Here is a 15,553-nt window from a genome sequence, read left to right as displayed (position 1 = left end):
AGGGATGGTAAGAATGGGATGATGTAATTGGTAGGAAGGAATGTGAAATTGCAGTGGTACCACAGACCTATTAACTTGGTTATTTTGGGGGTAAATGAATGACTACAATAGACAAGATTCCAGAAAGTGAGGTATATAAATATCTTAGTCTATTCAGTCTGTTATAACAGAGAACCATATACTTTATAAGGTGGATTATAAACAGCAATCTATTTCTCACAGTTCTGGAGGCTGGGAATTCCAAGATTAATGCACCACTGAGTTCGGTGTCTGATGAAGGCCTGATTCCTGGTTCATAGCCATTTTTCCCCACATCCTCACATGGCAGAAAGGATGAGGGAGCTCTTTGAGGCCTTTTTAATGAGGGCATTAGTAGCATTCATGAAGGCTCTACCTTTATGATTTAATTACCTACCAAAGATCTTACTTCCTAATACCATCGCATTGGAGGTTAGGATTTCAACATGAATTTTGGAGGGGCACAAACATTCAGTCTGTAGCAATATATTTCTTTGATCGTGCCTTCTTTTACATTAAACATTCCTCTGGTACTATGTTACAAACTAGTTATACGAGTTTAGACAGTAGCTCAATCCCTTTACCAGATCTTCTTTGCAGGGGCAGGCAGACTTTTCTGCAAAGGGCCAGATAATAAATATTTTTGGCTTTGAGGGCCACACGACAATTGAGTCTCTTCATCACCACCAGCACCACGACCTGTGAAAATGATTTTAAGCTCCAGGGTGATACAGAAACAGGCATGGACCGGTTTGCCAAACCCTTCCCTAGAGTGTTAGAGTTTTTTTTTATTTTCCATATTTGAGAACTTTTGTTTCTTAGTGAATTCTTAGAAAACAGATTGCTGCCTCGTGATTTCTAATGTTTTGTGTATATTGGATATGGATATATATATGGATATATATGGATATATATATATCCAGAAAATCAACTTTAGCTCGCCATTTATATTTTCTTCTATTAAATCTCTTGTGATTTTTAAGGGAAAGAACTTTTGGTCCAGGTTGGTGAGCAACTCCAACGTATTAGTGACAGAGCAGAGCCAGGACCAAAATTTGTTTTCTGCCTCCAGGTTCAATACTGTTCTTGTGTTATTAGATACCATTATGGTGAGTGTTTGTGTGACAGAATTTCTAAGCCCTACCTCATAGTTCATGTATTTTATATTGTTCTATTTATAATTCTAAAACAGCAGAGATGATTTTGACAACCACCTAAATCTGTAAAAAAATAAAATTGTAGAATTGTTAGATTTGAGTTTTCTTATCTTTTTGAATGAGAATAAGAGTAGTGAGCAGCCTGCAGAGAAGCAGCAGGTGGGGCAGGAGAAGCAGCTGACTCAAAGAATCCACATTGAATTCTTCTCTGTTCCTTTTTTAGGTCCCTCTAAAACAGGGCAGAAGTCTTATGGATTGGATTCGCCTCACCAAAAGTGGAAAGGATCTAACGGGATTAAAAGGCAGGTTAATTGAAGTAACTGAAGAAGAACTTAAAAAACACAACAAAAAAGACGATTGCTGGATATGCATAAGAGGTACGTGGTATTTATTACATACTGCAAAAAGTTTTGGCTGGGCTTTCCAGTTGTAATGTCATATGGCCTCATGGTCCTGTTATTTGGTGATATGATTCACAAGTAGATAACAAAAATATGCCTTATGCTGGACTACAAAGTATATAATTCTGAATTTCAACAGTATTTCTTTCTTAGGTAACTATTTACATAGCATACCGGCACTGTACTCCCTTAGAAAGAAAGCAAGTGTTTGCTGGGTGGTTATTCAGTAACACTCTAGTTTATATATAATCATGTCCCACCTTAGTGCCTTTTAACAGAATCGTTTTGAATGGGAGAAATTGTTCTGCCAGAAAAAAATGTCTCTGAGAACCGAAAGTAAATCAGAAAGCCTGTGTTTAAGCCAAATCTTAAGTTCTGACATGAAGCAATTTTTATTATTTAATGTAAATTTCTTAGCAATATTAATGACCTGATTTTTGTAGCCCATAGCAAATTAGAAGTGCCAAGCTAGAAATGAGTGGGTTGGAGAGAGTGAGCAGAGATACAGGAGAGTGGCTGATAAAAGCAGACCTCATGGCAATCAACAACCTCACATCTCAGAGGGGAATGAAAGCAAAAAAGGCCATGGGAATGTACAATGGGCTTCCGTAGCAATGTCACTGAGCCATCCAGACCTGGTTAAATATGCCCACTATTTTTAAAGTGTCGGTTTGTTATTCATTGGTGTTACACAATTGTAATTTTATCATTATATAGTTATGGTATGTTGTCAGTTATCCTGATTACACTGTGACCTGTATGAGGGCAGAGACCATGTCATGTCAGTCATACTGTTCTGTCCTTGGTGCCTGGCACATAGACATCATCAGTATATGTTGTTTGTTGAGTGAATTCACTTAACATTTTTAAGAAGTTTTGTTACTTAAAGAGCTCTGTGGTTGTTATAGTAGATTGGTGATGTGATAAATGGAAAGATAGCAGTAGACACTATTAGTTTGCTAGGGATGCCCAAACAAAATAGCGCAAACTAGGTGGCTTAAACTACAGAAAATTACTGTCCCACGATTCTGGAGGCTAAAGTCTGAGATCAAGGTGCCTTTTTCATAAGGCTGTGAAAAAGAAAAATGCCTGTGTCTCTCACCTAGCTTCTGCTGGTTTGCTACTACCAATCTTTGAAGTTGCTTGGCTTGTAGAAGCATCACCCCAGTCTGCCTTCAGCTTCACATTGCATTCTCCCTGTGTACTTGTCTGGGTCCAAATTTCCTATTTTTACAAGGACCCCAGTCATATTAGATTAAGACCCTACCCTACTCTAGAATGACCTAATCTAATTATATCTGCATTGACCCTATATCCAAATAGGTCACGTTCTGAAGTACTGGTGGGTAGGACTTCAGCATATGAATTTGGGGGTTATGCAATTCAACCCATAACAGACACAGTTAGAGTGTGAAATTTATTTCAGTGGCAAAGGGGGTGGACTGTTCCAGCAGGTGATGACATAGCTTGTTCTGAGACAGAAGAACAGCTGCTCAACTCCCCAGAGTTTCTCAGGGAAATACAGCTGTGGATAGTACCCATAAGTTGGAATGAGGATTCTGCTAGATGCAAAAAACTCCTTTTGCCATTTTATTTTATTTATTTTTTTAAAATTTAAAAAAAATTATTTATTTGAGAGAAAGAGCGAGAGTGTGCATGCGTGTGCACGAGGAGGGAGGGGCAGAGGGAAAGGGAGAGAGACTCACCGCTGAGCGTGGAGCCTGACATGGGGTGCCATCTCATGACCCTGAGATCATGACCTGAGCTAAAATCCAGAGTCGGCCACTTAACTGACTGAGCCACCCAGGCGCCCCTCCTTTTGCCATTCTCTAGGGTTTTGAATACCCTCCTTGCTCTTTCTCCATGCTGCCCACCTGTTTTACCAGGTGTAAGTATAATGACCGCCACACTCTGCCTGAGTGTTTTCTGCTAGACTGGGTGAAGTGGAGGTCAGTATGCAGGAGAATCTCTCAGCTGGTCCAGGCTGTAGGCGTGTGAGTTCTGTTTCTATAGGCACTTCTCCAGAAAACTCACTTATGTGAACCCTTTGTGTCTTAGTTATGTTAGATAAATGAGGCATTAATATAACACAGTCACACTTCGTTATTCATTTGGTGTATTGATGGAGATAAGGGACTAGTGTGCTATGTTTCAAAAGTAATACATACACTGCTCCCTGTTATATATCTCCTATAAGGATTGAATGCATGCCACTTTTTTCTGGTAAGGTTGTCAATTTAAGGATAAATTTGTTTAAAGTCTCTGTTACTCTTTTAGTAATAAGGCTTTTTCCCCTTTGCAAAAAGTTAAGTGTCTTTTTTTTTTTTCCTTTTTGACGAGTTCAGTTTATATTATCAAGAGCACTCAATTTAGGTGGTGCTCTTTGAGCATCCCCTCTAGTAGGAGAGGATAAATGACTGATAGTGGACACAGCTGAGTGAAGTGCCATTAGAAGCTATAAAGAAAGTGACATCAGATTGGAGGGAGGGAGACATGTGGGTTAGGAAAATCAGGGACACTCTTGTGGTAGTGATAGCTTAGAAGCTGGGGACAGGTGTTCATCAGAAAATAAGGAGGAAGTACATCAAAGTGGAGTGAAAAGCCTAACCCACAGATGCAGAAAGGCTTGAGAGACATTCTGGAGCTTAGGTTAACTGTTGGACAGTTATATAGAGAAGACTAGAAAGGTATGCTAGGTCAGATCGTAAAGGACCTTGAAAGCCAGGCGGAGAAATGTGTCCTTAATTTAGATGGCAGTATGAGCTCTAAGAGATATATGGATGTGGGGACATTGTGATCAGAGTATGCCTTGGAAACATTAGTCTGGTGGGTGGGTATAGTGAATTAAATGGGACAAAAAGCATTTAGCTCATTACAGAAGTTCAGGTGTTCTTAGGGGAACCAGGATGTTGACAAAGACAATGGTAAGTAGGATGAATTTGAGACAAACAGATTAAACAGATTACTGGTAATTTCTGAGACAGTCATAATTTAAAGTAAGCGTGTGACTAAATGTTATTGTCTTTTTCTTATTGTTCTAATTTAAAATATAAATGATACCTTCTTAAAAGGGGAATGTATACCAAATTTAGCTTTGAATGTCAGAGATAATGTTTGGGCCCAATTTTTAATCAAAGCTGTACCATAGGGAAACATGGTATCATGGTATCATATTTTCCCCCTTGATAAAATATTAAATTCTTCATTTGTCTAACAATTGCCCCATATTTAGATCCGTTCCAATTTCAGCTGATCGGGTTAAGGTAGACACAATTAGTTTTAGTATTTTTTTTAAAGAAATCTTAGAAAATATACACTTTGGTATGGGTTTTTATGGCTGATATTATGGGAATTATTTTCTTTTTTTGAGTATATATCAGTATTTATGCACATGTTCAGGTGTGTTGAGTCCAGTTACATACCTAAAAATGATGGTATGAAAAGAACACTTGGCTGGCAGCAGTTCACTTAATCACCATTTTCTGTGAAGTGTGTAATTACTGTAATGCAGTAGGAGGTAATTGGAACGTTGAAGGAATTGATAGGAGTGATAATGCTTTTTTAAAAATCTTGTTGAATTTACATTAATGCAAACTTTTGTAGTTTTCTCTGTTATTGCTGTTTCTTGAGAACTAAAGGTGATTTACAAACATGTGAAACTTTGAGCAAACATCTGAATCACTCATCTGTGAAAGCTCCGTAGAGCCTAAATCAGACTTTGTTTCCCCTGTGGTATATTTTATTGTAGGATGTAGTCAGTGTGGGTAATGATATATTAAGTCATGAAATCATTTTTTGGCAGCATGGTATACAGCCTTTGATCTCAGTGAGAGTGAGGGTGAGTGTAGCCTGATACTTAGTAACAGTCATTTGAATGAATGGTATTTAGAAAAAGTTGATTACCCTCAGTAGACTGGCTGCTCTGTTAAAAAAAAAAACTGATGGGATTTGGGGCACCTGGGTGGCTCAGTCAGTTACGAGTCTGAGTCTTGGTTTTGGCTCAGGTCATGATCGCAGGGTCCTGAGATTAAGACCCTGGGTTGAGCTCTGTGCTCAGCGGAAAGTCTGAGCGTGTGCCCTCTCAAACAAACAAACAAACAAATAAATAAAATCTTAAAAGTTTATCACATTAAGTTGCTCGTAAGGGATTTAATGGATTTCATTTATAACTTAGAAATAAACATGCTTTGATTTCTCCTAATGCTGATTATCTTATACTAGTAAATTGAAGAGGCTTGCTTGAGATCACTGTAAAAGTGACTTGAAATGGGTCCGTACTTTTCGTGTTTCATTAGTATTTAGAATATCTTTGGGCGCCTGGGTGGCTCAGTCGGTTGAGTGTCCAGCTCTTGATTTCAGCTCAGGTCATGATCTCAGGATCCTGGGATCAAGCCCTGCCTCTGCTCCGTGCTGGGTATGGAACCTGCTTGGGATTCTCTCCCTCCCTTCTCCTCTGCCCCTCCCCACCGTGCACACTCTCTCTGTCTCTTAAAAAAAAATAAAAGAGGGGCACCTGGGTGGCTTAGTCAGTTAAGCATCTGCCTTCAGCTCAGGTCATGATCCCAGAGTCCTGGGATCGAGCCCCACATCAAGCTCTCTGCTCAGCAAGGAGCCTGCTTCTTCTTCTCCCTCTGCCCCTCCCCCCACTCGTGTTCTCACTCGCTCTGCTCTCTCTCTCTCAAATAAAAAAATCTTAAAAAAAAAGAAAATTTTGGTAAATTGAGTCCGAGAAGTAATATTTAGTCCTATGATATTTCTAGTCCAGCTTCCTAGATTTCTAGATACATTTACAGTAAACGTTTTTTAAATTTTACTTTGTAGGATGGTAGTGTAAATTTTTGTGTGTACAGTCAATCCTCATTATTCGTGAGTTGCAGATTTGCCTACTCACTAAAATTGCTTTGTAACCCCAGAAATCAATACTCAACAGTGCTTTCATAGTCCTTTGCAGACATGAGCAGCGCAGGGAAAATGTGTTTGGCCCAAGCACACATTCCTACTTGAGGTTGAACAAGGCGATGCTCTGCCTTCCGATTTCTGCTCTCATACACCTACAGATGTGTCTTTCTTGAGGTTGTTTAGTGCCATGTTTTTCATATTTTGTGCTTTTTGTTGGTGTTTTGGTTTAAAGTGGCCCCCAGGCGTAGTGCTGAAGGCTATGATGTGCCTCACAGAGAAAATATGTATGTTAGATAAGCTTTGTTCCGGCATGAGTTCAGTGCTGTTGGCTGTGAATTAAATGCTCATGAAGCAGCAATACATATTGACTAAGGTGTTTTTAAACAGAAATACACCTTAAGCACCACGGTTATGTATTGTTTGACAAAAATGTGACCAGAGGCTTACAGGAACCTAACGCTGCCTTTTCCCAAAGGAGCAATGGTTCAGTATTTGCTAATTCAGTGTTCACAGTGACTTTGGAGAACATAACTGCTGGGAGAAAAGAGAATTGACTAGGCTGTTTTTTTATTTATACTCCAGAAATAAAGTAAGTTTTATACTTTCTGGGTTAGATTCAAGTCCACCAAGAACAGAGCTGATGTTTCCAACAGTAAGCTCTTTTCTTTAGGGCCCCTTAGCTCCTTGCTTCACTTTTATTTTGAGAAACTGCAATATTATTTGTCTCTAGCAGAGAAACTTTTTTCTTCTAAGAACAGCTTTTCAAATCTGGGACTAACTTGGGGCGCCTGGGTGGCTCAGTCGTTAAACGTCTTTGGCTCAGGTCATGATCCCAGGGTCCTGGGATCGAGCCCCGCATCGGGCTCCCTGCTCCGCGGGAGGCCTGCTTCTCCCTCTCACACTCCCCTCGCTTGTGTTTCCTCTTTTGCTGTCTCTCTCTCTGTCAAATAAATAAATAAAATCTTAAAAAAAAAAAATTGGGGACTAACTTTTTAATTTATAATGAAATGTATTGTCACAGCTGTACAGAGTGTAACTGAACAGTAGTGTACTATTATTACAGGTAGCTCAGCTCTTCTGTACACAGTCCACTTTGTATATGGTCCTCATTACTTCTCGACAGCAGATTTCTGAACACCTCTTCTGCTATTGCTTGCTTGCTTAGGAAATACAAATCAACATTTTTTTACAGCTACATTTCCCCTTACTCATTTCTGATCTGATCTGTAGGTTTTCACATTGCCTGTTCTCCCCTATGAAATGCAGATAATCTCATCCTTGTCGATTTTATTCATTCTGTCCTGCTGACATCCAAGAAGGTTTGCTTTTACTGTCATTATCTCCTAAATTGTCAATCTTTTCCTTGCTTTTGTTTTTGTTTTTAAGTTTTCTTCTTTCTGTCCCTCCCTCTCATCCACTAAAAGTTTGGTAGAGGAAGAGAACGGGTGGTTTTCGGGCCTCATCTGACCCACAGGGGTTTTGTTTGGTTGACACAGAATTTTACAAACTTTAGCCAATGTTTTGCAATTTTTTTCCTTGTGGGAATGTTTTTGATAATTAATTTTAAAAAAAGATACAGGTTATTCAAATGTTCTTTTGTTCTTATGCCAATTTTTGCAAGTTATGTTTTTTCAGTGAATTTGTTCATTTTAATCTCAGTTATTGACCATATTGACATAAAGTTGTTTACAACATTCCCTTATTACATCTTTAGTGTCTTTAGGTTCTATAGTAATATACCCTGTTGCAGTCCAGATACTGCTAATTTTTGGCTTCTTTTTTTTTCTTGATCAGTCTTACTAGAAGTTTATCAATTTTTTTAACTTTTGGTTTTGATTTTCTTTGTTGCTTGTCCATTTTCTATTTCATTAATTTCTACTCCTATCATAGTTAGGAAGGTGGCTATTTCAAGACTCTTTTTCCTGCAGTATTGGCATCAGTATATTTATGGCGATAACTTGGCAGTTACTCTTGTTATATTCTTGACTTACCCCATTCTAAGCTTTTAGGCTTAAACTATTACAGTATGCTTTCTCCTGTTTTATTATATTCAACTCTGGATTGAATCCTGGTTTAGCATTTGTGTGTTATTCATTTTGAGTGCCATATGTAAACTAATTCATTAAGAAATTACCATGGGGTGCCTATTACCTGTAGTTCTTTTTTATGTTAATTAACAATCATATAGGATATCCTTCTGGGACAGTTTTTATTTCTAGTAATTTAATGAAACATAGCTTTTGCTTTTTTTACCTGTGTGTAGTTGTCATTCATAAAAAATAGAGAAGATAGTTTTGAACTTTTCCTCTATCTTGGTTCACTCATTTAATCAGTATTTATCATGCACTCTACCAGGTTCTGGTGATAACATGGAAATATAAAACAGAGATGGCTTTTGATTTTAGGGAATTTACAATGCGGTGGGGAGCACAAAGCATTAATCAGGTCTGACAAGTATTGTGAAGGAGAGGTATGCTTGCTGAGTGAGGACTACAGAAGATGGAGCTGAGATCTGAAAGCTAAACGAGAGTTAACTAGGCGAAGAGGAATGGGAATGGCACTCTAGGCTCTGGGAAGAAGCATGTGCAAAGGCTGGGCGGTGTGATTGTGTGAGAGAGAGGTCACGTGCACACGTGGAGGTGTTTACCATGAGTAGAAGGTGCTTAAAGTTAGTGATTTCTGTTTTCTTTCTTCTCTCCTCTTATATTGGAAAGACACTTTTTTTTAAAGATTTTATTTATTTATTTATTTATTTATTTATTTATTTATTTATTTATTTGAAAGAGAATGAGAGCATGAGCAGGGTTAGGGGCAGAGGGAGAAGCAGACTCCCCGCGGAGCAGGGGGACTTGATCCCAGAACCTGAGCCAAAGGCACATGCTTAACCCTCTGAGCCACCGAGGTGCCCAAGACACACTCTTTTCAAAGATCTTACTCCTTCTAAGATATTTTCTTAACTACGGCTCATCTCTGTGTGCTCTTACCAGTGCTCTCCAGCCTCCTCATACCTTGGGCAGTTGCCCATCCAGAACTATTTAACACCCTTTAGTTCTTTGCTTTCTTTCTGACAACGGTTTCTTCCTTTAATCTCCTCATGACTTTGGCCCTCTTGGACTGTGTTTCTTCCCTGGGCTTTCTTCTTTAGCACTTGGTGTTGGACTTCTTTTAGAATATCTATAACACTTTTTGGCCATTTTTAATATTTTTCCTATTTAAATTGAGTTTGGGGATACTAATATACTGCTTCTCTCCGTACCCCTAGCTTCCAGCACAGGGCGTGGCTCCTAGTTAGTGTTCAGTAAATGTACCTGGAATCATTTGTATATTTTGATATGTGTAGGAGTTTTAAACCATGGTATTGTTTTATTATTTCACAGAATAGTAACCAGTGGAGAAACTTGATATTTGATGTTTCCAGATTATTGGCCCCTGGAGTTCCTTAATCAGTTTGAAACTTTGTTATTTCTGGATAGTTTTCTTATATAGATTCATGGTCCATTATTGAGTTTTGAGCCCCATTTTAAAATATATTAGTATTTCCATTAAACTCCTTTTTATAGTTTCTGTCTCTGTGATGATATTTCCTCTCTGTTAAATGTCATCCACATTTTCTACTAGATTTTTTTAAAGATATTAATTATAGGGGCGCCTGGGTGGCTCAGTCGTTAAGCATCTGCCTTTGGCTCAGATCATGATCTCAGGGTCCTGGGATCGAGCCCCACGTAGGGCTCCCTGCTCCACAAGAAGCCTGCTTCTTCCTCTCCCACTCCCCCTGCTTGTGTTCCCTCTCTTGCTCTCTCTCTGTCAAATAAGTAAATAAAAATCTATTTAAAAAAGATATTAATTATAGTTATTTTAATATCCCTGTATAATAGTTCTAACATATACACCATCTTAAAGTCTGGTTTTGTTACTGTTTTATTTTTCTCTCTTGACAATGGGTTTTTTGTCTTTTTTTTTTTTCAGTGTGACTTGTAATGTTTGATTGAATGTCACACATTGCATAAGGTGCACAGTAAAACCTGAAGTATTTACACTTAGAAACGAGTACACTTTTTCTGGCAGACAATTAGGTTGAGTCAGTCTGGGTAGTAGCTGAGCTGGATTTGGGGTGTATTGTTGCTATTGTTACCATCAGTATACTGCAGACTTCAAACTTCTCCCACAGTGGGTTGCTGCTAACTTGTTTGTGTGGGTCCCGCCATGGTAGAGGATTTTCTCCTTGTTCCTGTTGCACTCTTAGCTGACAGCTTGCCTTACATTGTTGTGTAGGGTCTCCTTCCATGCTCCCAGCTGCTCTTGCTTGTTACTTGGTGCAAGACTTGTGGTGGAGGCAGAAGGGGTTTTGCAATTTTCCTGTTTGAGCCTCAGTCTCAGGGGGGTCCTGTGAACTTGAGCCCCAGAGGCTGACCTTTTTCAGTGCTTGTGTCACTTCCCCAGTGGAAATTACTTCTGCCTCATCCTCGGCACAGGATCTGGAATGCCGGCAGGTTTTTTGTCTCTCCCCAACCTCCTCTCCTCCTGACCGCAGAGCTTTGCCTTGTATCAGTAGGGCAGAGGGTGTAGGCTGTGAGCAATTGCCCTGCCTCTCTTCTAGTGCTAGAAGAGCTCTATTTTGTATCAGCACAGAGTGTGGGCGTGAGTGGGCTTTCTGTCCCTCTCCCAGTGTTGATCTTGCATTTGCCTAGTGTCAGACCAGAGTGAAGGAGGATGTTTGTTTCCTTCCCTTTCCAGCAGCAGCTAACATCTGCCTGGTATTAATGCAGGAACTCAAGAATGAGAGGCTTTACTGTACCTTCCCAAGCAAATGGACAACTTTTGCTGCATGTGAGGGTTCATTCTGAAGCACGGATGAATTTCTTGCTTCTGCCCCACCAGTAGCTGATAATCACCTTGTGTCTGGGCAGTCTGAAAGTGTGCATAGACTTCTTGGTACTCCTGCTTTACCCTCAAATCTTGGAGCAAGCATTGCACACCAGTACCAGCAATATTACTTTCTCAGCTCTGCCCTGCTTGTCCTTCTCATAAGCATCTCTTGAGGTGGGAAACTGTGAAAAAGCAATTTGTGAGTGGGTACAGAATCCTGTGTCTGAGGCCTTCAGGGTTCTAAATTGGCATGAGTGCACATTTGGCCCTTAAAGAGTTTGTTGAAACTTCAGTTCTTTTCTAGCAATGTCTCTTTTTCCCGTGCTCTATCAAAGATGAAACAATTCATAAGTCCCACCTCCTCAGAGGGGCTTATCACTCTGGAGTTTAGATTACTGGTTGCCTTATGATCTCATTTTCCGGATGGGCTCAGAAACTTACGGTTTTTATGGATTGCCTGGCTTTTTCTTTTTTTTTTTTTGCTTTATTTCATTTTTTATTTTTAAAAGATTTTATTTATTTGAGAGAGAAACAGAGCACAACCAGGGAGAGGGACAGAGGGAGAGGGACAAGCAGACTCCCTGCTGAGCGCAGAGCCCGATGTGGGGCTCGAGGTGGGGCCCATGCCAGGACCCTGAGATCATGACCTGAGCCAAAGTTAGACATTTAACCAACTGAGCCACCCAGGCACCCCTAGCTTTTTCTTTTTGTTAAGGGTAGGAACAAATATTTCTTGTGGTTTTCTACTTCTGAAGTTCATTATTATATCTTGGAGCTAATCTTTGCTGCTGCCTTATTTTGGAAAATAAGAAATAATCCAAAGCACAAGGACATACTTGCCCCCCCCCCCCCCCCCCCCGCTGCCAAGTAATTAATAACAAGGCAGTCAAGTGCTGGTTGGTAGCTGTCACTGGTAGACCTAAGGCATAGGCAGACAGAGGGAAATGATCCCATGGAATAGGGAAAACTAATCTTTTAGAGAGAGGGTGTCTTGCTTAATATTGATATACATTGTAAATCTGCTTTAAGTATATAGTAAATGTGGCTATTGCTAATGATGTTTTGTTATTGTTCTCCCTAGGAGAGGTTTGTGATTTTTTTTTCAGAATATTTAGAGTGTAACTGATTCCTCAGGCTGTTGGTTAATTTTTAAAGCTTTTACTGATCAATTTCCTTTTAAACTAATTTCCTAGTTAAATGTCAGGGCTGTTTTTCCTAATACTAATTTCACATAGGATGATCTTTGATAATTATGCCCTATTGATGTTCTGAAGTGCACAGAGGCCTTTATCACATCCTATTTAAATTTTCCCATGCAAACTGAGGCATTCAGTTCAGATTGTCTTGGCTCTTTTGTAAATTGGACTCACCATCATTGAGGTAGTTTGGTGGAGTTAGAAGCTCCAAGTTGTATTCACGATAGTTGTTACCTCACTCTTTTCTAGTTTCTCTGAGGCAGTGCTGGTCTCATTTTTCATCTTTCTTTTTCTTTTTAAAATTGTGCACCAGAGGTTGGCAATATAAGTTGCTTAGATACTAATCTTAATTTTAGAGGCTTTCTTCAAATGTCTGCCCTTTTATTTTGAGAGTGATGGACCAGAGAGCTAAATGGAAGCTCCGTGTGTGGGCAGAACTCTTTTATGCATTGGTTTGGCTGCACTGGCAGGTGTCCCCAACCGATGGTATGCAAGTCTTTTGGGCTGGAATCCTCCCCATCATCTGCAAATAAGTGTTCTGAGGGTTATTTAGGAAATGGGAGCTGCTGGAATGGTGGTGGTAGGAGGTGGATCTTAATGTTTTGACATGTAAGCTTTTGCTTCTGGATTTTAGTTCAAGCCTCTCCCCACTCCCAAGTGAGTTTCCTTTGGTATAATGTTTCTCTGGTTCATCCTCTCTAGAGAATAAGCCTGCACTTCTTGCAGGGTTGGGAAGGGGCTGGTTGCTTGGTAGTGTAGGATGGGGGAGGGGATTTAAGGCTCATATTGCTGCTTCAATTGAATTCAAGATCTTCCTGCCCTCTAACTTCAGAACTACCTGGAATCTCTGATTCTTACACTTTTGGCGGGGTTGAGGGTGGAGGGGATGGGTTCTCTTGCACACACTGGCTTTTTATAGGTTCCCCTCCAACTTTCACAGGGTCTATTTCACCTTTCTTCATTTTGCTAAGAATGTTATCACTCATCCATTTGGCTTTCAGGCTTCCGGAACTTTATTGCTGTCATCTCTTCTTCTGATTTCTGTGTCTTTTTGGTTTTATGTGTTATTTATCTTTTGCAGTCATTTTAGAAACTTTTCAGGAGTATAAGAGACGAATGCTTTTAATCCTGAAATCCTAAGATGCTCTACTGTCCAGCACCTAGTTGGGTAAACTGGTTAAAGTTAAGTATATATACTAGATATCCCTAGAACAATTACTTTAAAAATAATGTGAGGAGGTATAGCTAAAAAGTCAATAGATAAAATGAAATTCTAAGAATATTTTGTTAACCCAAAAGAAGGCAGGGAGAGAGGAATAGAGAGACACAGATAGAAAACTTGGAAGAAGAAAAAAATTCGAGGGTTAAGGATGAAGACTAGATAAAATGGTTGCTCTAAATTCAGCCACATCAATAATTGAGTGTAATGGACCAGTGATTTGAATTGAAAGATACAGATTGTGTGATTGTGCATCAGGACCTAACTACATGATGGTTATAAGGAAGGGATACACTGTATTTATTTGTTTTGTTTGTTTATTTTACAGTGTTTTATATAATTATTTGTCTTTGGTTTTGCATTTCCAGTCAAAACGTTGGTTTCCAAAGTTACTTAGGTCAAATTCCTTTTCTTTGTTTCTTTTTTTTTTTAATTGAAGTTTAATTACATACAGTGGTATATTAGGTTCAGATGTATAATATAATGATTAAGCAATTCTATACATTACTCAGTGCTCATCACGGTAAGTGCGCTCTTCATCCCCTGTATCTAATTCACCCATCCCCCACCCGCCTTCTCTCTGGCAACCACCAATTTATTCTCTGTATTTAAGAGTCAGGGTTTTTTTTTTTGCCTCTTTTTTTCCTTTGTTCATTTGTTTTGTTTCTTAAATTCCACATATGAGTGAAATCATATGGTATTTGTGTGTCTGATTTATTTCAGTTAGCATAATACCCTCTAGGTTCATCCATGTTTTTGCAAATGGCAAGATCTCGTTCTTTTTTTCTGTGGCTGACTAATATGCCAATATGTATATATACCACATCTTTATCCATTCATCAGTCGATGGACACTTGGGCTGCTTCCATATCTTGGCTATTGTAAATAATGCTGTAATAAACGTAGGGGTGCACATATCTTTTCAAATTAGTGTTTTTGTTTTCTTTGGGTAAATACCCAGTAGTGGAATTATTGGATTATATGGTATTTCTACTTTTAATTTTTTTTGAGGAACCTTCCTACTGTTTTCCAAAGTGGCTACACCAATTTATATTCCCACCAACAACAGTGCATGAGGGTTCCTTTTTTTCCACATCCTTGCCAACACTTGTTATTTCTTGTGTTTTTGATTTTAGCCATTCTGACAGGTGTGAGGTGATTTCTTACTGTAGTTTTGATTTGATATTTGCTTTTTTCTGATGACGAGTGATGTTGAGCATGTTTTCATGTGTCTGTTGGCCATTTGTGTGTCTTTGTAGAAATGTCTATTTAGGTGCTCTGTAGAAGGGATACACTTTAAATACAAATACACAGGTTGAAAGTATATGTGTAAGAAAATGTATAATATCTAGACAGTAAGTATAACAAGGTTGGCCTATATTAATATTAGATAAAGTATATTACCAAAGACAAAGAATCTTACTAGAGATAAAGACATTTCATAATGTTAAGAGAGTCAGTTCATTATGAAGACTGTTTATGCTTTATAACAAAGCTTCAAAATACATGAAGCAAACATTGATAGTATTGAAAGGTAGAATTAAAATCCACAGTTATTGTTGCATGTTTTAACACCCTCTCTCAGCAGGTGATAGAACTAGATAAATATCAGTAGGCTTAAAATTAAAGTAATGTGCTATTTCTTTACTGAACACAAGATGGCAAAGTGGTCACAGTCCTTGCAAAAATGGACCTGTACATTTGAATATAGCGAAATATGCTTTGATTTTATTGTGTGAACACACCTTTTTCCTTCATTGATTTTAGAGCCAACAAAATGAACAGTAGTGAATAGTG

The 15,553-nt window shown here is 38.9% G+C and overlaps 1 protein-coding gene across 2 annotated transcripts in view; it reads left to right on the top strand.

Moving 5' to 3' along the window:
- The window catches only part of CYB5R4 (cytochrome b5 reductase 4), an 83,341-nt gene that overhangs the window by 2,896 nt on the left and 64,892 nt on the right, over nt 1-15,553 (top strand). For both annotated transcript variants that reach the window (XM_028108027.2, XM_028108028.2), the window contains exon 2: nt 1,399-1,552. In XM_028108027.2, coding sequence (XP_027963828.1) covers nt 1,399-1,552 — 154 coding nt within the window. The remainder of the gene's footprint in view (nt 1-1,398; nt 1,553-15,553) is intronic.

Source organism: Eumetopias jubatus, unplaced genomic scaffold, assembly GCF_037043125.1.
Source record: "Eumetopias jubatus isolate StellerSeaLion01/CBP00866 unplaced genomic scaffold, mEumJub1_p1.0 scaffold_6, whole genome shotgun sequence".
NCBI lineage: Eukaryota > Metazoa > Chordata > Mammalia > Carnivora > Otariidae > Eumetopias > Eumetopias jubatus.
The sequence above is the reverse complement of the archived record's forward strand: the minus strand, read 5'-3'. Positions and strand labels throughout refer to the sequence as shown.